At 45.5% G+C, this 24,104-nt stretch overlaps 3 protein-coding genes across 4 annotated transcripts; 1 reads left to right on the top strand and 2 right to left on the bottom strand.

Annotated features, from left to right (window-relative positions):
* Window positions 1-209: 209 nt before the first annotated feature.
* On the bottom strand, window positions 210-1,796 carry LOC109753783 (putative 4-hydroxy-4-methyl-2-oxoglutarate aldolase 3). 2 transcript variants are annotated; one of them, XM_020312710.3, is made up of 2 exons: window positions 1,718-1,796; window positions 210-1,570 (listed from the first exon to the last, which is right to left on the bottom strand). In XM_020312710.3, the coding sequence occupies exon 2, from the start codon at window positions 1,508-1,510 to the stop codon at window positions 998-1,000; it is 513 nt and encodes a 170-aa protein (XP_020168299.1). In that variant the 5' UTR covers window positions 1,511-1,570; window positions 1,718-1,796; the 3' UTR covers window positions 210-997. The 2 variants fall into 2 exon arrangements, with proteins under 2 accessions (XP_020168299.1, XP_020168300.1); XM_020312711.3 differs by having other exon boundaries at window positions 213-1,518; window positions 1,718-1,788.
* A 4,535-nt stretch (window positions 1,797-6,331) lies between these two features.
* LOC109753784 (glyoxylate/hydroxypyruvate reductase HPR3) lies at window positions 6,332-7,595 on the top strand. Its single transcript, XM_020312714.3, has one exon. The coding sequence runs from the start codon at window positions 6,340-6,342 to the stop codon at window positions 7,372-7,374; it is 1,035 nt and encodes a 344-aa protein (XP_020168303.2). The 5' UTR covers window positions 6,332-6,339; the 3' UTR covers window positions 7,375-7,595.
* A 1,401-nt stretch (window positions 7,596-8,996) lies between these two features.
* On the bottom strand, window positions 8,997-18,835 carry LOC109753785 (protein ENHANCED DISEASE RESISTANCE 2). The gene is made up of 22 exons (XM_020312715.4): window positions 18,421-18,835; window positions 17,784-18,037; window positions 17,630-17,683; window positions 17,246-17,311; window positions 16,812-16,918; window positions 15,595-15,668; window positions 15,387-15,503; window positions 15,259-15,299; window positions 15,072-15,172; window positions 14,890-14,985; window positions 14,435-14,499; window positions 14,251-14,322; window positions 13,988-14,143; window positions 12,071-12,288; window positions 11,956-11,995; window positions 11,724-11,878; window positions 11,513-11,614; window positions 10,929-10,973; window positions 10,208-10,348; window positions 9,938-10,033; window positions 9,666-9,767; window positions 8,997-9,578 (listed from the first exon to the last, which is right to left on the bottom strand). The coding sequence occupies exons 2-22, from the start codon at window positions 18,012-18,014 to the stop codon at window positions 9,480-9,482; spliced, it is 2,178 nt and encodes a 725-aa protein (XP_020168304.1). The 5' UTR covers window positions 18,015-18,037; window positions 18,421-18,835; the 3' UTR covers window positions 8,997-9,479.
* Window positions 18,836-24,104: the final 5,269 nt, after the last annotated feature.

A 24,104-nucleotide genomic window follows, 5' to 3' on the forward strand; every position in this document is an offset into this window, starting at 1 on the left:
ATATTTGCATTTAAAAGAAAGAAACATAACAACCCTAGCTGTGCTCCGGTGACAGAGGGCGGAGTGGAGGGGATTCCCGTCTCTCCTCCGTTGTGTAGTACGTTTTGGTGTCGCGGTGATGTCATTCCAATGGTGGAGGCAGTGTTGTCTCAAATAAGAATCCTCCTGCTCAAATCCTTCTCAGTGGCGCTTGGTGTAGCATTGTCGAGTAGCTTTGGAAATATGTCCCTATTGTTCTTCGTAGACATGGGATTGTTAATTCATGTTGTTTGTCAGCATGGTTCCTTTGGCATTGTCGGCAACAGCTTTGCTTGAATGGTCCCTTCTTTTGAGCCTTTCCGAGCAAAGTCATCAGTCTGGTCTTGCGATACTAGCTCATTGGCTGGCTAGATCGGGGTGATATCCCCGTGCATATACTTGGCGTGATTTGGAATCCCGTTTGTTTAGGGTGGTCTACTATTGCGAGAGTTCAATGATATTTGATCATCTACCGGTCTTTCAGGTAGTTCAGTGGCTGAATTTCTCGATGTTGTCCATCATCGGGGATAGCTATGGACTATGGTTTGTGTAACGACAATAATAAGCTCAGCTGTGCCTTCAACCAGATTTTTGAAGGATATAATCTTAGTTTTAGTCGTCCTTTTTTTAGGGCAGTTTATTGCGTCTGAGGATTTAGTTACCTTGCTTTAAATCCCATTGTACACAATGTTTCCATTGATCTAATATAAACGAGGCTCAATTTTAAAGAAAAAAAACAAAGAAACGTTACGAAACATGTGAACATGAACGAGAAATGAAATGCACAGAACAGTGCATGGTATTATTACATCTTGCCAGAAATAATACTTTTACTATGGAGCATTTTACATGGCCCATGAAGAATCACCCCATGCAAGAGAGAAAACAATATCGACACCAAACTTAGAGAGAACACGCGAGGCAGACAGCCGAAGACAAACTGTGTGGAATGAGCCACGTTGGGGTCGATCACATCACATCAACCGTAAATCTCCCTGTCGCAGACAACGATGCCGTCGCTGTCCGCGTACAGCCACTCCCCGTCACGGACCACGGCACCGCCGACGTCCACGTCCACGTGCATCTCCGTGGCGCCGCTCTTCCCGGGCTTGCGGGGGTTGCTGGCGAGCGCGCGGACGCCGATGGCGCAGCCGTTCACGTCGTCCACGTCGCGGACGCAGCCGTTCACGACGGCCCCCGCCCAGCCGCTGCGGCGCGCCACCTCCGCCAGCGTGCCGCCGATGAGCGCGCACCGCTTGCTGCCACCGCCGTCGAGCACCAGGACGCGACCCTCGCCGGGGGTCTCCAGGAGCGCGCGCAGGCCCGCGTTGTGCTCGAGGACGCGCATGGTGACCACCCGGCCCGAGAAGGACCTGCACTGGCCGTACGGCTGGAAGACGGGCTCCAGGATGCGCAGCTCGCCGGTGAGGATCAGTGAGGCGTTCGCGTCGCACAGGTCGGCCACAGGGGCAGGGAACTTCTCTGAACCCATCGATCAATCTGCATGCATATGGTGTTGACTGTTGTTTGAACCAAGCTACTGCTACTGCTACTGCATGTGGAAATATATACTCAATACTGTGGACATATATAGTAGTAGGCATACTCAGATTGTTCAATATTGCAGAAATATTCTTTCTAAACAGAAGTAGTCGCAGAAAACCAACAGAATCATAATATTATTATGAGCATATATTACCTGAGGCGAATACTCCCTCTCTTCTTTTTATTTTCTTTCCGGATGAACACTCTCTCCCTTCTCTCTTGCGTACTTGTGTTACGGCAAACGAGCTCTTTATATATAGGTAATTTGCCCACGTACGTGCCATGCATAGCTGGATGAAAACAAAAATTGGTTCGCTGTCGGCGTCCAGGCATAGTACGAGTGGTACGACGTAGTGTCCATATAACGATGGTGAACCCAAGATTTTGGTTACTGAACGAAATATATATATGATGTACTAATCTTATGAAATAAAACTTATGACTATCGAGGTGAAATTTTTAAACAGTAAAATGCTCGGGCGCCTTTCAATCCGGGAAAGAAGGTTTCATTGTTACTACAGCGTACGACTGTCGGACAATTTATGTGAAGACTTTATTGTATCCACTGGTCTCTTGCGCCACAGGCTTGAAAAACAAGCCAATTGTCCATGCCAACTAGTTCCATCGAGATCTATAACATAAATGCTCTCTCTAACTCTCTCAACAGGCCCACACCACACAGTATGGCGCGATACATTTGTGTCTTACTCAGGGCACACAATAATAATTATGAACAGGATAATCTGGGCCATGGTTGTGGTGTGCACCACCATGGCCGATTGATGTCTGTGTCGGCTTGTGATTTTTGATTTTGGAACAAGGTTTTTAAATGTTGGTATTATTTTTTGAACCAGGAAGGAAGGAGTACAAAAGGAGTACTACACTGTATATGCATAAGCATAATACCATCAGTTAATTTCTTAGAAACACACTTCTGTAAGATGGTCGATTTTACGCCTTACCTCATAGGCCAGAAACACAAGGCGATCATCCTTGTCGACCAGTTCCATCCTAGTATATATTTTCAGATCTATTCCCTCCATTCTAAATTACTCGTCGTGGTTTTAGTTCAAATTTGAACTAAAACCACGACGAGTAACTTGGAACGGAGGGAGTAGTATGTAACAAATATTCTCTCTCTCTCACTCACACACACACACAACTGGTCCATACAAAAAAATTAGTGGTGCACAACGGGCACACAACACATTTGTGTCAATGTGACGGAGCGGACAGTTGTGGGAATCAGAACACAACAGTAATGATTAGCAGGATTGCAACAGCGAGTGGCGGAAGTTGTAGTTGGACTGGGTACGATGTGGTGTTTATGTGACGATGGTGCACAACCACCATCTCCAGCACCTACTCTTACTTATGAAGCTTTGTGTGTGCGCGCGCGTCGGTGGGTGTGTGTCGGTGTGTGCCAAGCAAAGTTTGTTAGCTACTCTCTGTCGTATACACAACAATCTCATTTATGGAGTACTTAATGTTGCAAATTTCGGCCAATCAGCAATTGCCAGCAAATCCTGTTACGCTCATTCTGATAATCAATCTATATGCTCTAAGTAGTGAGGGTGGACAAGGTACATTGTGTGTTTTACACAAACTAAACTCGTGTTTGTTGTAGCACGGTCAAATTGCCACGCACCACACATCAAATATGTGGAATTTGTTGTGCACACAACCATCACGCTGGCCACCCGCTATTTTAGCAAAACTAGTATGGCCTGCACAAATGGGCGGGCATTTTTTTTTTTGATCTATTATATTTTTGAAATAATTCCATGACTCCTCAAAATAATGTAGTGTTTTAAAAGCTGTTGTGAAGAAACTCTTTTCTAAACCAATAAAAATATGAGTTTCACTTGCCCCAGTCGAGTCAATCAAGATAATCCAAAAATATTGATCATGTTGATAAAACAAGGTGGACCTTGTGCCACGTAATCACTCACGTGCTAATTTTCATCTAGTTGCATAGTCCCTTTCTCTTATTTTTAATAATTCCCTCACCGTGTCTCAAATTCTATTCCATTCTCTTTTCATGTTCCATTTAAAACCTATGTGGCATCCAATGGTGGTCTGTGGGCCGGGAGGGTGTTATACCATGTATTTCTTGATTTTATGTTCATCTAAAGTGAATGACATGCAATTCATGTTTTATTCATCAACTAAAATTAAGAATCGCCTACTTACTAACATTTTGTTGCCCATTCTTTTCCATTGCTCTTATGATTTTTCTTCTCGCTCCAAGGCTCTTCCTTGTGATATTATATACTTATGATTTATATACTATTGCATCTCTTTGTTTTGACCTCTACACCACAACATCATCTAATTGACAAAAAAAATACCATGCCAATGAATTAGTATTACCCCAACTACCACCATTTCCCTCTCATTAGAATGCACTGTAAAAGTCGTGAAATGCGAGAAGCCATATCCACACTTTTGAGTCCTTTTATCACGCCAAATACTACACGCGTTCATACATTTGAGTCTTTAACCATACTAAATAGGACACACACGTATTTTTTAGTAGGTTTATCACACACAATGGAAGGGCTTCATCTTTAGTGTGTTGAAAGTGCAAATTAACTATTTTTAAATGATGCAAAGTGGAACAATCTCTTAACTTAAACATGCATGAAAACAAAATTACAGCATGGAACATGGCGGACCGGGCGTCGGGAGCTCAGTGTCTTGTCGCCTGGGAGCGCGTCTGCCGATCCAAGGCCGAGGGAGGGCTCGGTGTCCGGTCTCTCCGGGATCAGAACGACTGCCTCCTGCTCAAGCTGCTTCACAGGCTGCACTCCGGTTCGCCGTCTCGGTGGGCCTGTTGGGTCTGGGGCCTGACGGGAGGAGGGTCTCTCTTGGCTCCCGGACGTTCCCCCCTGCCGGGCGAGCACTGGCAGTCCCTCCTCGAGCTGTTGCCGGCTTACCGGGCCCTTACGAGGGTGGAGGTGGGAGATGGGAGAACGACGTCGTTCTGGCAAGACCGGTGGCTTCCGTGCGGGGTGCTCGCCGTGGCCTTCCCCGCCTTATTCTCGCATGCGCTTCGCCGGGAGGTGTCGGTCTGGGAGGCCCGACGCAGCGGCGTCCGTGCTCTACTCGTGCCCCGGCTCACCCCCTTGGCGGTACGCGAGTGCGCCGCCGTGCAGCGCCTCATGGAGGAGGTGCCGCCCCTGGATGGACCTGATTCCCGGGTGGTTGTCCTTTGCACGGGACCAAAAGGGAAGATCTCGTCGCGGGGGGTCTACACCCTGGTCCGCTTCGGGGGCGTCGCGTGGTCGCCGGCGCCCTTCCTCTGGTCGTCCCGAGCTCCGTTGTGCGTCGCGTTCTTCGGTTGGCTGCTGTCGCTGGCTCGCATTCATACGAGGGATGTGCTCCTGCGCAAAAACATTCTGACGGTGGCGGAGGCTGGGTGTCCTTGCTGCTCGGCCGCGCTTGAGACTGCGAACCACCTCATCTTCGGGTGCCCTTTCGCGGCACAGTTCTGGCGATGTCTCAGCATATCGACGAATGGGAGAACGGTGGAGTCCATCCACTGCCTGGACGCGTCCCCTGCTGTGTGGGGGGGGGGGGGGGGGGGGGGTCGCCCGCTGCCTTCATCCTCCTCTGTTGCTGGAGGCTTTGGAAATGCCGGAATGCGGTTGTCTTCCGCAATGCCCTGCAGTCCTTTGCGGCCACCTTCAAAGCCTGCCGCGACGATGCCATGCTCTGGCGCGCGAGGCTGCCCCCTGGCGACCATGCTCATATTGATGTCTGGCTATCTGTTCTTAGGGTTTGAGTAGTTCAGGACCTCCCCTCTCTCTCTCGCTTGGTACATCTGTGTATTCTGGGCCTTGGTCCATTTTTTGGGTAATATATTCAGGTGATGGAGGGCCCCCCTCCCCCCCCCCCCCCCCCCCCCCCCCCTTGAAAATTCAAAAAAAAATGACAGCAAGTGATAAAGACACGGTTCAAACTAAAATTTAATCCCTACACAAAGTAAAGTCGTGTGTTATAGCCACCGACACTTCTACGGAGTAACGTGTATGCATGGCATTTGCTGTCCACACAATGTGCAATCATGACGCTGGGCCACAAGTTAATTTACCGACAAAAGTTTCCTTACATGGAATGGTATCTTGTAAGTTTTTTACAAAAGAAGTGTAAATAATAGGCACTCGCATCCCGGAATATGTCTTCGGTGACCGAGCTCACTGGAGGTCACCAATTTCAAATTTCAAAGTTTATCAAAATTCATATTTTTTACATTTCAAAAAAATCTGAAAAAAAAATGCAGATATACATGAAGGCATAACACACATGTGCGTAATTTTTTAGGGCAAAATACTTTGAGGGCTGTGCAAAAAAGATAAATGTGGTGTTGTTTAACCACTGGAAAAAAAATCGCCCTATACCGTCGCTAATAGCACGCTATAGGGTATTGAGAATTGTCTCGCTAAATATATCGGTGTACAACGTCTCGCTAATAGCACGCTGTAGCACGCTAATAGCATATTTTGAGGTCGCCGCTATTTTGCTGTAGCGCGCTATTTTTTTCATTGTGTTTAACATATGATACTATTCATCCTCATAGACCATGAATTTGTCTTTTTTATACAGGTCGTATTTCATCATGAAATTTTACACACATATGCTTATGTCCTTACATACACGCATATTTTTTTCAGAATTTTTTGAAACATAAAAGTTTGAATTTGAATTTTTCAAAAATAAAGGCCTCCAAAACGCCATTCTCCTCGCATCCAACATATACAAGCTAGGGACAGCATGGACGGCTTTAGTTCCCCCGCCATGGCACCCACAGTCCGCAAACCAGCGGCCCACCCGGCCGTCCTCGTCCTCCGCCGGCTGGACGCGCCGTTCGCCGCCGCGCTGCGCGAGCACTTCCTCCTCCTCGACTTCCACGCGTCCGGTGAGCCCCTCCCGGCCTTCCTCGCCGCTGCGGCGGCCGCGCCCGAGCCCCCGCGCGCCGCGGTGGTGGTGGGCGGCGGCGCCATACGCGTGGACGCCCCGTTCCTCGACGCCGTCCCGTCCGTCCGGTGCGTGGTCACCACGGGCACCGGCGTCGACCACATCGACCTGGCCGAGTGCGCGCGCCGCGGCGTGGCCGTCGCCAACGCCGGGAAGGTCTACTCCACCGACGTGGCGGACCACGCCGTGGGCCTGCTGCTCGACGTGCAGCGGCGCGTGTCGGCGGCGGAGCGGTACGTCCGGCGCGGGTCCTGGCCGGCCCAGGGCGACTACCGGCCACTCGGCTCCAAGCTCGGCGGCAAGCGCGTCGGCATCATCGGCCTGGGCAACATCGGCTCGCTCGTCGCGAGGAGGCTCGAAGCCTTCGGCTGCGTCATCCTGTACAACTCGAGGAGGCGCAAGGAGGAGGGCTCGGCCCGCCGCTACACCTACTTCCCGGACGTCCGGGGCCTCGCCGCCGCGTCCGATGTGCTCGTCGTTGCCTGCGCGCTGAACGAGGAGACGAGGCACGTCGTGGGCAGGGAGGTGCTGGAGGCCCTGGGGAAGGACGGCGTGCTCATCAACGTCGGCCGAGGAGCGAACGTCGACGAGGCGGCGCTGGTGGCGGCGCTCAAGGAGGGGAGGATCGCCGGTGCCGGCCTCGACGTCTTCGAGGACGAGCCGAAGGTGCCGGCGGAGCTCCTGCCCATGGACAATGTGGTGCTGACCCCTCACGTGGCGGTTCTGACGCAGGAGTCCAGGTCGGACCTGCGCGCGCAGACCATCGGCAACCTCCAGGCCTTCTTCTCCGGCCAGCCATTGCTCACTCCCGTGCCCTGCCATCGTGCCTAGTGTTTTGATAACTTGCAAATTTTCATAATAACCAGATGACATTCGTGGAAAACGTGACAAAAAAAGAATCAATGATAAAATGTTATTTTCAAACGCATTTTCGAGTATCGATTTTTGTTTTTGCCATGTTTTCCATCAATGTCATCTCATGATGAAATTGTGCAAGCTATGTGAACATTTGTCAATGCTTCATAAAAAAAAGTGAGACATCTAGATCTACATCTGGATCTGGTGCACGCGTGCAGCCCCGAAGCGGCTCACCCGCAGATTGGGCCAAGCCGTGTGTGGTGCCGGTGGCAACTGTATGTGACGGGTTCTGCTCAGCATGTTGTGGCTATACGACATGCATAACAGACATCACGCGTAGCCCGGCTTGGTGGATGTCTGTGATGGCGCACGACGGTTGCAAGGTGTAGATCCATCCATGGCGTCCCCCGGGCCGATGGACCTGGGTAGGGCTCTCTCTGATGAGAGGTGGCAGTCAATTGTGGTGTGCTCCACCATGTTCATGTAGGACTAAAGTGTCACCCTCGCTGCGGATTACGATGATCACTGAAAGGTCTGTGCTGATGGTTCCTCCCTCCAGATGCAAGCAGAAGGCTCCTTTATGGATTTTGGTAACTCTCGCTCCAGTTAGTTTGCCTTCGGAAGTGAATTCAATCTATGAATGATGGCTTGACGCGGAGGGAATAGTTGTCCAACGATGATGGTGTTATTTCTAGCCCGACGCATGTAGCTGCTGGGATCGCAAAAAAGTATTGGCGACAACACATGTTGACTTCGAGTGGTGCTTCTCGAGTACCCGATTTCGAGCTCCGGGATGAAAACCATAGGTATGGCCTGAGTTGGTTATACCTGGCAATGGTGATGTTTTTTGCGTCGTTACCTTGTTGAAGGCATTGCTCGGATATATTCACACTTGTTCTTTTCAAGGTGAAAACCTAGAATTTGCCTTTCATGGTCGAATTTGGTGACAGTGGTGCTTCAGCGTTGTTTCCTTCCTCAAGGCGTTGTAGTTGAAGAACCGGTGTTGCCAACCTCATGGTCCTTGTGGTGTTAAGAAATGGTTGGTGTGGATATGCTTGTTGTAATAGTTTCTCAATCGCTGTCTGATCGCTTCGGGGTTTTTCCCCTCGCTTAGGCATCGCTTTGGTCTTGTAAGACTTTGCTCTTTGCCGGCGTGTTTTATATATAGATGCATTGTTGTTGGTTGTGGGTGATGCATTGCTGTTGGTTGTGGGCATCCTAGCTATGCAGATGTCGGATGTGTTCTCATTGTATTTATACCCACTTAATGCATCATTTTGAGTAATGAAAATACACCCTTTGTTGTGAAAAAGAACCCTTAAACCACACACGACACAAGTGTAATCAGGGATGAAGAAACTTTTGACGCTACAAGAGCTCCCTAGTATTCATTCTGCCATGTATTTTGGAGACTGGAAAAATATCTTGTATTGGCGCTACAAGAACTAGCAGCATGTGCGCCATTTGATAGCAGGAATGGCATCTACTCCTCCAACCATAGAGGTACCTATAATTACAACAAGAAAATAAAGATATATGGATCAGTGATCGGCTCATAACAAACCCAAATTCCAAAGGAATAGACCACGTAAGCATCCTGCAAATCAGTGGCATGATCTTATATTGCAGTCTCAAGTTGCATATTAGTACATGAATAATGGTATGTGTGGTTTCAACTTTGAACTTGGCGCTGTCATCTCAACCCCTTTCCTACATGTTTCGAACAAAGCAAGCACATAGCTTTTTTATTCGCGCTGAACTGACCCTCACCTGGGCCTCGCCCAGTCCCCTAGCCCTAATTTCGGTATCTTCTTTTTCTTTGCCGACACAATGCTAACACCTACGAGATTGCCATCACGTCGCCGAATCATGATGTGCAATACATAATTACATACACATAAAAATTAATTGCTTCTCCGCGTTCAGTATGTCGTTGGCATGGCACGGCGCCAACGCTTGGTTCCCTGCCTGTATATATGTATACCCTACTGTGTCTTGTCAAGACTGAAATAGAGGAGATGAGTGCCGACGTTGCAAGCACCACTTGGACCAAATGGACGATAGTAGCAGTAATTTGGTTAATCCTCAAGCACAGGAACAACCGCAGATGATAGTTCTATGTGCGACATTCGAACCGCACCGATCAGTCGTTCCGGGAGCTCCTCGTATGTGTGGCCCTGCCAAGAATTGTCAGTTTAGCCAATGATCACATACTGCATCAACGAAGTGATTGAGAGCATTTGTTAGATGGCAAATATATGTACCTGGACAAGAAAAGCCATGTCGACAACTAGCGTTGTGATCACGCCACACACAAGCCCCAAGACTCCATTTGCCACCGTAGACGAACCAATGTCCACGTCTATCTGCACGGGTCAATCATCACACTGTACCGTAAGACACCAACCAATTTAGCCAGATCATGATCTAGCTCTTTCCCTTCTCTTTTAAGAAACACAGGGCAAACCCATGTCCTCATTTTCACTCAAAAAGAAAGGAACCCTAAGGAGAAATAAAAGATACACTGCAAACTTACTTCCAAATAATTTGCACCACGGATATAGGTGATGTCAACTGCTTTGCCTAGCAGACACGGTGTGCTGCCAACACTTTGGCGGACAATCCATGAGCCCTGAAATGCAAGATGTGTAGTTAGACACACGGACTATAACCCACCCCACCAGCAAGGGATCAAGAAACATCTTACCCTTCCCTCTGTTCTACTAACTCTTTTATTAAATAGAGCATTTCTTATTTACGTTTCGCATCAAACCTCCTAGAGCGTTAAGGATGGCAAGACTCATACCTTCGGTACAGATGGGATCAGCTTGAACCTACTATTGCGGAATTCATCATCGCCATCAACAAAGCGTTGCAACAAGGAGTTCGGTATCAGTTTCTTTGATACAAAGTAGAAAACCATACTATAGTTAGTTGTGCCAGGAACCTGCAATAGCAAAGTTAATCAGCAACAGACTACTATACGAAATGCAACAGTACGCAGCAAATTGGTATTCAGTATCATCTACAGTTGCTGGGTCACCGTAAGGGCGAACAATGATGGTACAAGACATCAGTGGCAGTGCCAGGAGCAAGGAGATGTGGCGCCACTCCCTTTAAGGTCCATGGTCTACTTTCTCGCCAAAAAAAAGGTCCATGGTTTATTGAGTCCAACTTATTGGAAAGATATTTATGTTTTTTTTCATGGCATACTAAAACGAACTGGTGAAATTCCTGTGGTATTTGATCCTATAGGATCGATGGCATGTTTTTGCAATCTATGTTTTTGCTATTCCTGCATTTTCAGAATCATGCGAACCAAAAAGGCCCTAAGAAGAAATGACCATGCACACCTCTATTATATGGCATACTATATCAAACTTAATTCATCTGACAGCATTTAGGCAAGAATATATGCAATAAACGAACCCTTGGTTCCCTCAATACACAGGTATTCTGAAACAGACTACTGGGGGTGTGGACAGTTATAGTGAAAAGGGAGGGGGTAATTTTATAGGAATGCTTACTTGTAGATTTATTGCCAACGAAAAAAGACCCTTCTCAGCAGCAACCTACAACAGAAGCAAAAAGGTTATAAAGAAAAGGATCAACTAGCAGGTTATAAATAAGAAAATGATCAACTAGCAGGTGACTGGTGACATGATTCACCTCATCAAACATATTCATGGTTAGACAACATAAGACATCTACAAAATGAAGAGTCTGCAACAGAAAATCTTTACCATATACATACGAAAAGTATACATTTGTACAGTGTTATAGTAATGAACAAAGCATGGCTCTTTGACTTGTTGTTCTTATTTTTTTAACCTTTTTCGACAACATGCAAAGCTGTTACTTCATTAAAAGAAGCAACCACAATAGAGTGTTTGCCACTGAATAAAAAAGGATGAAAAAAGAACTCCTGGTGTTAAAAATGACTCCCGTGTACAACCCTGGCACACAATATGCACAATATAACCATCAAAGGCTGCAATGTTTTGTTCTTGACATACTAATCACATCAACAATTCAGTTTGACAACCGTATGGTTATTTACTTTCTTGACTGCGGACTTATCAATAATATCAAGCCTCAAATATGAACTCACTTGAACAGCGCATCCTTTTCTTTTAGCAACATGATCCATTCGTTTCACATCTTTAAACCAGTCAACAGCAACAAGCTCCATAAGAGGTTTTCCAGCAGGAACCTATAAACAAATAGTAAATATTCATAACGAATAGAGTCTAGAAAACAGCCAAAATGGAACACTCCTAGCAAGATGGTGAGTGCAGTCTACTGCTGCGAAAGATCAGAACCTTGCTTTTATCATATATGAAGTTCTTGCTTCGCACTCTGAAGTTATTTCCATCAGATATTCTCCAACAATCACGACTGTTATCACGGTCATCCCGGCGTAAATTTCCAGAAAATCCAGAAAAATCGATCTCACCTGAATCTTCCTCATCCAGCCCTATAATTAAAAACATGTTATATGCAAACTAGTCCTGTTGTATACATAACCTCACGGAAGATGGAATTACAGTATACCTAGTAGTTTACCATCTGCATCGAGCTCACGAGTTGATGGCTGCATAAAACATAAAATACTAATTTAATATTGCAAGGAGAGAGGAACCAGAAAAATTATAAGCAAGTCATCAACCTCTAGCTCAGATTCAGGTAACAGGAATTCTTCATCTTCGTCAGATTCCTCCTCAACCGTTGAATGTCTACTTTCATCCGCCGGAAGGCTGGTTTGCACAGTACTATCCTGCGTTTTTTTGCCTTTCTTAGAAGAAACCGATAGGGCCATATTGTCCATAACAGGAATCCTAGGAAGTATTTGGCTTTCATCACTTTGTGAAAACCATTCCCTAAGCCCTGGCAGCAGTAAAAAGGAGGCAAAATGTAAAGCATATATCAACTACCCAGAATATCATAATTCATGTTGGACATACACAAATGTGTAAAAACAAATGAAAGGGGTACCCAAAGTAGCACCAGAGACAATAAAATATATACAAGAATCTCTTCAAAAAATATATACCAAGGTACATCTGGGGAATTATATGCTAAATGGTTCCAGGGTTAGACAACAATTCAAAGTTAATCATACAGCAGAATACATGGAAGATGCTTGTGTATTTCTTATTGCAAATATCTAGCAAGCATAAATAGTACTTCCTCTGTTCATTACTATAAGACGTTTTAGAGACTTGTATGGTCAGTCTAAAACGTCCTATATTGGTGAACAGAGGGAGTAGGCTTAATTATTGGCTCTCGAGATAAAGAAAAGGGCCTTAGATGCCGTGGCCAGCGAATGTTAGTCTACCACATGATGCAGAATGAGAAGGCTACGAAAGCTGTACGAATCCTACAGTGATGACCTGGTAAGACCTAAGGTAGAAATAGACTTAACATGATTTATCTCAAACATCACCACTTCATTCACCCAGGACAGAAGAGATTTTCTTGACGCCTTGCACTCACTTAAGTAGCAGGGAATATAAGTTAAATATAGCCATCCATACAAGGGTGTTATGAGGAAAGTAATAGTGTGGACCAGGGCACGTGTGCTCCCAGTTCTTTTAACCAAAGATAAAATAATCTAGATATCTCTAAACTCTAAAGAAAACCTAAATCATCACTAACCTAACAAAAGTTTTTTGCATTTTTCTGTCACCTAACTTTACCATTTTTCATGGAATACATTAAAATGTCCCCTATGAAAAAAAAACATTGTTATGCAAGAAAACATCACAGAAATCTAACTTCAGTCTAGCACAGGACAAGCAGTGGTATATCCATACTAGCACAATGCCCATACCCACACTGGCACAATGCCTGTGCATTATTGAAGTTTAAAAAACTATTCTACATGTTTAAGATCTTTAATTGAATAATTGTACCACCCGTGCAATATAAAAAATATTCATATCCACTCTCATCACAAACGTATGTGCCTAATCCAATATGTGGTGTAAACAAAAGGTGAATGGACCACCACTACCAATTGCATCTTTGTAGGAGTAAAGATATGTTGAATAGGAACTGAACATTTGGCCGTATTATAGAGTAAACTAAGATGTCTCGTGTGTGAAAGATCGTTATCATGGATGAGAACATCACGGTCCAATTGTACCCTAGAACAAATATTCAATATTTGGCTGTAGCGTGAAATTTAATACTGCTTCTGCAAGAACTAGTCCTACTATAGAAAATGGCAATTCCTTGTGCAAAAATATGCTTAACATGATGACGTGCGTAAACAGAGGCAAGGAATTAGTGCAGGGAGGAATGCATGGCATCATTTAGGCAGGATCAAAATTCAAGTGTTCTTTATAATCTGACAATTGTGTAAAAGACGGTTCCTCAACTCCAAGTCAACTAAAATTTAAATGAATGACCCAAAAGTCTGGACAGCACTAGCAGCCTAAGATAATAATACCATTCAAATCAAATGACGCACTCAGATTTATTTGGAGACTGCACTACTGCTTAGGAATTAAGGCACAGAAAACTAGTAGGAATATCTTAGAAATGTTGTTCAGAAGGTAATTCCAAAAACAATAAATTGTACCGGCAACGCTGTTCAACATATGAAGGAGGCTATGTTGTTGAAATGAAGGTAAGTAGCCAACCCCCCAACCCTTCAAATCAATCTGCATAAGATGCTGTACTTGTGTTCGGACTCTCCCGTTACGGGATTTCAGTGGAGAAATGTTGAAACCGCCACCTAAATTAAAATTAAAAAGAAAATGTTACACATCAGAAATTTGATACCTACAGTAAATCAACATACATGGAAATGATGTATTGAATTCATCAGAGCCGGTTCATTACTCTCAATGTGCGCCCTCACAAATCCTGGTTGTGGACCACAGTTTGGGTGCTCTCTGGATTGAAATAGCACAACTGCAAACGAAAATTACAAGATGCAATCATCAATAGGACCCATGAAAAAAGGTTAACATATGTCCAGTGCATGTACACATGATGAGATGTGTAGAACTACAAGAACACCAACCATAACTTCCATCGTCATTACGCCGCCAATATCGTACATAACAAAGATCACGAGGCCAAGTAAATCTGTCAAGATGTTCATGAAAGACGTGACTTCAGTAATTAAATAAATGGCTGGAGTTCATCAAACTGAGATGTATGGTTTAATGATGAAAAAAAAAATAGTTACTCTGTATCTTCAAGGCACAATATCAGAAAATATTAAGTTGTATTAGTCTGTGTTCCCCTGGGCTACATTTCAATTAATTTAGACCAATAAATTGACATAATTAGCCTAAATAACAGTTACAAGTATCAGCTGCAGAACAAAGTAAGTAGGCGTCTGTTAAGAATATACGATAATGACATCTGTCTTTGTAGATCATAGAAAGATATCTTGTAGCTTCCATCTTTCCAATGGGTTCACACTTATGCAGCACAGAAAGAAGGAAGATTCTAACAAAAGATAAAACATACGCTGAAAACCAATCCAGTTGTAGCCTATGGTACAGTATTGCTGTGTGGCCGTCGACCTCCTCCACTAGACTGCCATACTGGAAGCTGCAGTCCCACCTTAAATAACAAGAGAACAACAGTAAGAAAAAAATTGTAAGGAAAAAGGGAAATGAGTTGATTTATCAAAACAACAGAAAATGTACTCAAAGCGGGTGGTGTCCATGCTCATCACAAGCTGAAATATAGCTTCACACGAAGCTTCAACAACTCCAACAGCCTTCATTGCTCTGCTACAGCTCCTTGCCTATGAAAGGTACACAAGCATCAAGCACGAATGGTCAAGGCCAAAATATTCAAACTACCAGTTCATGCCCACAACCACCAACTTACAAGGTAATCAACATCTTGGAGCTCCTCAAAAATGCGGAGACCTGAAGTAAAGTTCAAATTTAACACCCCATCGAACAAGCAGCCTGGTTACAACAGAAAACCAAAGGAAGGGACAAAGAAATTCTTGCCATTCTGGCATCTGACAAGTCGCCAGTGTCCTCTAGAGAAAACTTGGGCAGGGCTTCCCTGATCAGATATTCCCGTATCATTTCCACGAGTCCAATCATGCAATGATTCCGGAGGACCTACAAATGCCAAGAATATAACAATCCTTTAACCACTGGAACAAATAACATATATGGAGGGAACAATCAACAAACAGACCATGTCACTGACCATTCCCAATTGTTGTTCTCCGCATCAATGATCGGTGATTGTCCTCCTCCTCTTCTTCCTCTTCATGACTATACCTGATAAAAGAAATTAAGGGACTGTCATTTTACAACAAACAATATTCTACCATGTCATGATCGAACAAATGTAAACAAAGTTACTCAGAAGCATCACCAGACATGCATGAGGTGTATCAGTTATACAAACTTGAAGAGTTCAGATTTTTTTTAGAACGGGGCTACAAAGGGTTTTATCGTGAATTTTTATAAGCAAATTACTAAGGCATTTAAAACGGTTCCAAATCATGTTCCCTTCTTTCTTCAGACTTGATCAAATCCTAGGTTCATAGTGTCATAAGTTACAGAAATAACCAAATGGTCCTCCCTCCGTTCCAAATATAAGGTGTATTTTGACTGTCCAAATTCATGCCTTGACCATAACTATCTCATACAATATTTAGTCAATGGTTACAAAACCACTATCATATGAAAGTGCTTTTGCATATAAATATAATGGTGTCCATTTTGTGGAGGATAAACTACATATTACTGGACTAGTTTTTGATCAAAAGCATGAATTTGGGCAGTCAAATTAACCTTATAGTTTGGAACAGATGTAGTAGATAACTACGACCATGTAAAATGTTGACAAGGTAGAACACGCAATAGGATTTCAGAACAGATATCATGTAAATATACCACGGAAGTACAGAATCAAATTCCTCAACCACTAACAAAAACTATTAACAAAGAAGAAAACTATCACAGTGAATCATGTGCTGGCTAGAATACTCCTCCCTGTGTAAACTAATATAAAACTATCCCTGGCTAGATCACTACTAGTGATCTAAAAAGTCTTATATTAGTTTACAGAGGGATAGTAGTGATCTAAAAAGTCTTATATTAGTTTACAGAGGGATAGTAGTGATCTAAAAAGTCTTATATTAGTTTACAGAGGGAGTAGTTGTCAACTGACAGGAAGACAAGTGACACAGCCATAGCATTTTAAAATTAATAAGAAGAAAACGCTGGCAAGTTTGTATAAGAATATCGACACATGAGTTCTCAGGAGAAAGCTAGTTATATTATAACAGAAACCATACATAGAAGTGCACAGAAAAAACTAGTGTAAAGGAACTAAAATGGACGAAGTGTACAACACATGTAGAGTGCAAATAGAATGCATAACTGGAGAATGAAACGCGGTTATCTGACACTTACTGACTGTCACGATCAGAGGAAGAAGATTTCCTTCCATTTTCTACACCAGCATTTTGCTGCGATGAGCTAAAGGCTGTATTACCATCGGGCGACACTACACCTTGTTGCTGCATCAGTTTAAATTAGAAGAATCAATTTAGGTGCATTTGTGCATATGCAATGAAATAGATTATTCTCAGGCTGTGAGGGAAAAATAAGTACTCCTTCGATCCATATTAATTGTCTTTGTACTAAATCAGCAACAAATAATATGTGTCGGAGGGAGAAGTGGCCTTTGTCATAGACTCCTAATTAATTTCATATAAGCAGTAACAGGGGTGCCAATATTGTGTATGTTTGCATATTTTTATTTGGTGATGCCTTGAGGAACAAAGAATCCCGGGCGGTTACTATAAACATTTATATGCGAGATTTAGGATCTGCAAATGTTAAACCTGATCGATGACCATCTCAATTTTCTCCTTCCAGATTAGAGCCTCCTGGATATTGAATGCCGCCATCTGGTATAAGTTACAGAAAGGTAGCATCAACTTAACATCAAGGACGTGACTTGTAGGATTATTATAAGGATTCACATTTGGAAAACTCAGCAGACTTGCAGGACATGTTTCTTTTTCTTGCCAATAGAAGAAGTTCCTCTAAATGAATAAATCATACAGCAGTGGCAAATAAAGTAGTAAGAGTCTAGTGGCATTTCAAGAGCAATTGCAATAACAGTAGGTTGATAGCTTAAATGGCTGTGCAGTAATAAAACAAGCTGGTTATTAGGGTTAAGTGATGATGAGAGGAATAAGGAATAGAATGGATGGCTTTGGTACCGTGATGCGGTGGTGCTTCTCCCTTTTGTTGTAGACACTTAAGACATAAAGCATCTGCAGTAGGACAAATGATCAAAGGAAATAATCGGAGTGCAAGGCCAAAAACCATGCCGAGAGGAAGGAACTGCAAGCATGTGACAGAGGAGATACATACATGGCCATGGTGCATCTTGAGGCCCCTGTCCTCGACCCTGCAGTTGCCATCGATGTGGAGGGACTTGATGGGGAGCTTGGGCATCTTGTGCTGAGGCTTGCGCTTGAAATACGACAGCAGCCGGGTCTCCAGCACAAAGTAGCGCATGTGGATGAAGGAGCGGCCGATCTTGCGGCGGCCATGCCGGACCATCCACCCCTCATAGACCACGGTCGACGAAGACGACGACATCCCTGACACCCTCCGAAACAGCACTGCGCAGACAGACATAAAACAGCATTCCATAGGTCAGCCAGCAGTAACATGGGTGAAGTGAGCCCGCCTGAATCAACCACCCGCCCAAATGGTTTGCCCGGTATTTCATCCTTCACCTTGTGCACCATTTACTTGCAGATACTATGCTACAGAACCTTGTTCCAGATCACTCGGGTCGATCAGAACATTACAATTCCCCTTGACCACAGTCTACTAGTAGTACTTTGTAGCAATTAAGCATTTCAACTAATATGAACATGCTGGATGGAAGTGGTCGCACAGCCAAATTGGCACGCGGTCCAACCTCCAGCCACAAATCGATGTCGAACCAGGAACCGTCCAGCATACACGTACTAGTGTAGTACGGGTGAAGGGAGTCTACCTTGCAGCCCGGCCGCGGCGAGGCGAGGAGCAAAGGGCCGGCTCCCTCGGGGACGAGGACGGCGAGGCGAGCCTCGAAGACGAGGGAGGCGCCTGCGAGGGCGGCGGGCGGGGATCCGGGGCAGCGGCGGGTGGGGCGGGGAGGCGGCGTCGGGGCCGCGGGCGCCGAGGTGGCCCAGATCCGGAGATCCGTCGGCGGGTGGGCGGGGGCACGAGGCCGCGCGGCGAGGGAGGATGCGGCCGGCCGACGGCACGGGTGGGGGAGCGGGTGGGGGGTGGAGAGAGAGTGGCCAAGTCCAAGTCCAACCCGGGAAAGGCCGGGGACGGGGGAGGAGAAGCACGTGCCGGGCGGATGCTGCGGCCTCCGCTTTCTCGGCGCGCTTGCGCTTCAACGGGGGCGGCTTCGGCTCGGCCTTTTTCCGGCTTTGGCCTGCTGCGGCTGCGCCTACAAAGCGGTTTGTTTGGCAAGAGCGGCTCTCAAAGTCTGAAACGCCCCTAGAGTGTCAGAAAAAGGGTCTGAAATGCCCCCAGGGTGTCGGGCGCCGTGTAAGCAACACACTGGATCTGGGGAGGAACTAGGGGTTCGAACTCGAATTTCGGAAAAAGTTTCGGTAGCTAGCCGCCCAACCACCCTCACAGCTATTTGATTACACCGGCCGAAGCCGTCATCCAATTCCTAGCCAACCATTACAGAAAGAGATCGATCCCCTTTTAAACAAGTGACCGTTAGCACAGTTTAACGGGCCAGGCCGTAGTCTTGGAGCCAACGCGGTGGGTTGGTCGCCCGCTTGGGCCGCCGGGCCGGCCCATCACCGTGCTTGCATTCTTCCGCGCCTTCTTCTGGTGTCGGATCCGCTACAGGGCCCTGATCGACAACAGCTTGTCTCGACTGAACCAGCGGTTCAGTCCCAGCCTTGGCGATGCTGACATCCCCCTCTCCTTGTGAACCGGCTTGTCACCAAGCCAGAGCGCGCGGAAATTCTTGCTTCAACGAGTCCAGGTCCTCCTAGGTAGCAGTAGCTAGTGTACCGCCACTCCAGAGAATTAAACCCTGCATAACTGTCTTCCGGCCAGCTTGACGAACGCGGCGATCCAAGACCTGCATAGGCACTTGCAGAATGGCTACAGGAGAAGGTAACTGTTGTTGTACCTGAGTTGTTGGCGAAATGAACTTCTTAAGCTGAGACACATGAAACACTGGGTGTACACGACTGTCAAGAGGCAGCTCCAGTCGGTAGGCAACTTCTCCAATTTTCTCTATGATCTTCTAAGGACCAAAAAACTTGAATGAGAGCTTATGGTTAGCTCTTCTGACAACTGATGATTGCACATATGGTTGGAGTTTAAGAAACACGAGATCATTGACAGCAAAAACTCGTTCAGTTCGTTTCTTGTCTGCCTGGTGCTTCATTCTCTACTGCACACGCAAGAGATGCTATCGAACTGAAGCAATCATCAACTGTCGTGAGTCCAGCCAGGATTGGATATCTACGAGGGCAATCGTATCAGAAGCAGATATTCCAAAGAACCGTGGAGTCTGTCCATCAATGATCTCAAAGGGTGATTTATTCAGTGCAGAATGCCAGTTGGTATTGTACCAGAATTCACAAAGTGACAGCCATTTGCTCCACTTAGTAGGATGAGCACTGATGAAACACCTCAAGAAGCACTCAATTTGCTGGTTTGCTCTTTCAGTTTGGCCGTCAGTCTCAGGGTGATATGTTGTACTCATACTGAGTTCTGCTTCAGTCCTTGATATGAGCAGTTGCCAGAAGGAACTAGTGAAAATAGGGTCCCTGTCACATATTATCAGCCTGGGCATACCATGCAACTTATACACATTATCTATGAAAACTTCAGCCACTTTCTGTGCATTGAAGGGATGTGAGAGAGAAATGAAATGGCCATATTTAGAGAACTTGTCAATCACCACCAGTATGCAATTATATTGGAAGGATGTAGGAAGGCCTGATATAAAATCCATGGACACTGTGTCCCAAGCTTTGGAAGGTACTGGCAGAGGAGATAACAATCCAGGGTATTGAACTCTCTCTGGTTTAGCTTGCTGACACACCTGAAGGAAATATGCCCTAGAGGCAATAATAAAGTTATTATTTATTTCCTTATATCATGATAAATGTTTATTATTCATGCTAGAATTGTATTAACCGGAAACATAATACTTGTGTGAATACATAGACAAACAGAGTGTCACTAGTATGCCTCTACTTGACTAGCTCGTTGATCAAAGATGGTTATGTTTCCTAGCCATAGACATGAGTTGTCATTTGATTAACGGGATCACATCATTAGGAGAATGATGTGATTGACTTGACCCATTCCGTTAGCTTAGCACTCGATCGTTTAGTATGTTGCTATTGCTTTCTTCATGACTTATACATGTTCCTATGACTATGAGATTATGCAACTCCCGTTTACCGGAGGAACACTTTGTGTGCTACCAAACGTCACAACATAACTGGGTGATTATAAAGGTGCTCTACAGGTGTCTCCAAAGGTACTTGTTGGGTTGGCGTATTTCGAGATTAGGATTTGTCACTCTGATTGTCGAAGAGGTATATCTGGGCCCTCTCGGTAATGCACATCACTTAAGCCTTGCAAGCATTGCAACTAATGAGTTAGTTGTGGGATGATGTATTACGGAACGAGTAAAGAGACTTGCCGGTAACGAGATTGAACTAGGTATTGAGATACCGACGATCGAATCTCGGCCAAGTAACATACCGATGACAAAGGGAACAATGTATGTTGTTATGCGGTCTGACCGATAAAGATCTTCGTAGAATATGTGGGAGCCAATATGAGCATCCAGGTTCCGCTATTGGTTATTGACCGGAGACGTGTCTCGGTCATGTCTACATAGTTCTCGAACCCGTAGGGTCCGCACGCTTAACGTTTTGATGACAGTTATATTATGAGTTTATATGTTTTGATGTACCGAAGGTTGTTCGGAGTCCCGGATGTGATCACGGACATGACGAGGAGTCTCGAAATGGTCGAGACATGAAGATTGATATATTGGATGACTATATTCGGACACCGGAATGGTTCCGGGGGTTATCGGATATATACCGGAGTACCGGGGGGTTACCGGAACCCCCCGGAGGCTATTGGGCCTCATGGGCCCAATTGGTGGAAGAGGCGAGACGGCCAAGGGGCAGCCGCGCGCCCCTCCCCGCCCCCCCCCCCAAGTCCGAATTGGACAAGGAGGGGGGCGGCGTCCCCCCCCCCTTTCCTTTCCCCCTCTCTCCTTCCCTCTCCTCTCCTAGTCCAACAAGGAAGGGAGGGAGTCCTACTCCCGGTGGGAGTAGGACTCCTCCTGGCGCGCCTCCTCCTGGCCGGCCGCACCTCCCCCCTTGCTCCTTTATATACGGGGGCAAGGGGGCACCCTAGACACAACAATTGATCGTTTGATCTTTTAGCCGTGTGCGGTGCCCCCCTCCACCATAGTCCACCTCGATAATACTGTAGCGGTGCTTAGGCGAAGCCCTGCATCGGTAGAACATCATCATCATCGTCACCACGCCGTCGTGCTGACGAAACTCTCCCTCAACACTCGGCTGGATCGGAGTTCGAGGGACGTCATCGGGCTGAACGTGTGCTGAACTCGGAGGTGCCGTGCGTTCGGTACTTGATCGGTTGGATCGTGAAGACGTACGACTACATCAACCGCGTTGTGCTAACGCTTCCACTTTTGGTCTACGAGGGTACGTGGACAACACTCTCCCCTCTCGTTGCTATGCATCACCATGATCTTGCGTGTGCGTAGGAAATTTTTTGAAATTACTACGTTCCCCAAAAGTGGCATCCGAGCCAGGTTTTATGCGTTGATGTTATATGCACGAGTAGAACACAAGTGATTTGTGGGCGATATAAGTCATACTGCTTACCAGCATGTCATACTTTGGTTCGGCTGTATTGTTGGATGAAGCGGCCCGGACCGATATTACGCGTACGCTTACGCGAGACTGGTTCTACCGACGTGCTTTGCACACAGGTGGCTGGCGGGTGTCAGTTTCTCAAACTTTAGTTGAACTAAGTGTGGCTACGCCCGGTCCTTGCGAAGGTTAAAACAGAACCAACTTGACAAACTATCGTTGTGGTTTTGATGCGTAGGTAAGAACGGTTCTTGCTAAGCCCGTAGCAGCCACGTAAAATTTGCAACAACAAAGTAGAGGACGTCTAACTTGTTTTTGCAGGGCATGTTGTGATGTGATATGGTAAAGACATGATGCTAAATTTTATTGTATGAGATGATCATGTTTTGTAACCGAGTTATCGGCAACTGGCAGGAGCCATATGGTTGTCGCTTTATTGTATGCAATGCAATCGCCCTGTAATGCTTTACTTTATCACTAAGCGGTAGCGATAGTCGTAGAAGCATAAGATTGGCGAGACGACAACGATGCTACGATGACGATCAAGGTGTCGCGCCGGTGACGATGGTGATCATGACGGTGCTTCGGAGATGGAGATCACAAGCACAAGATGATGATGGCCATATCATATCACTTATATTGATTGCATGTGATGTTTATCTTTTATGCATCTTATCTTGCTTTGATTGACGGTAGCATTATAAGATGATCCCTCACTAAATTATCAAAGTATAAGTGTTCTCCCTGAGTATGCACCGTTGCGAAAGTTCTTCGTGCTGAGACACCACGTGATGATCGGGTGTGATAGGCTGGCTCTACGTTCAAATACAACGGGTGCAAAACAGTTGCACACGCGGAATACTCAGGTTAAGCTTGACGAGCCTAGCATATAACAGATATGGCCTCGGAACACGGAGACCGAAAGGTCGAGCATGAATCATATAGTAGATATGATCAACATAGTGATGTTCACCATTGAAACTACTCCATCTCACGTGATGATCGGACATGGTTTAGTTGATATGGATCACGTGATCACTTAGAGGATTAGAGGGATGTCTATCTAAGTGGGAGTTCTTAAGTAATATGATTAATTGAACTTAAATTTATCATGAACTTAGTACCTGATAGTATCTTGCTTGTCTATGTTGATTGTAGATAGATGGCCCATGCTGTTGTTCCGTTTAATTTTAATGCGTTCCTTGAGAAAGCAAAGTTGAAAGATGATGGTAGCAATTACACGGACTGGGTCCGTAACTTGAGGATTATCCTCATTGCTGCACAGAAGAATTACATCCTGGAAGCACCGCTGGGTGCCAGGCCTGCTGCCGATGCAACTGACGGCGTTAACAACGTCTGGCAGAGCAAAGCTGATGACTACTCGATAGTTCAATGTGCCATGCTTTACGGCTTAGAACTTGGACTTCAACGACGTTTTGAACGTCATGGAGCATATGAGATGTTCCAGGAGTTGAAGTTAATATTTCAAGCAAATGCCCAAATTGAGAGATATGAAGTCTCCAATAAGTTCTACAGCTGCAAGATGGAGGAGAATAGTTCTGTCAGTGAGCATATACTCAAAATGTCTGGGTATAATCATCACTTGATTCAACTGGGAGTTAATCTTCCGGATGATATATAGCGTCATTGACAGAATTCTCCAATCACTGCCACCAAGCTACAAGAGCTTCGTGATGAACTATAACATGCAAGGGATGGATAAGACGATTCCCGAGCTCTTCGCAATGCTAAAGGCTGCGGAGGTAGAAATCAAAAAGGAGCATCA

The sequence above is a fragment of the Aegilops tauschii genome, chromosome 7, assembly GCF_002575655.3.
Source record: "Aegilops tauschii subsp. strangulata cultivar AL8/78 chromosome 7, Aet v6.0, whole genome shotgun sequence".
Classification (NCBI taxonomy): Eukaryota; Viridiplantae; Streptophyta; class Magnoliopsida; order Poales; family Poaceae; genus Aegilops; species Aegilops tauschii.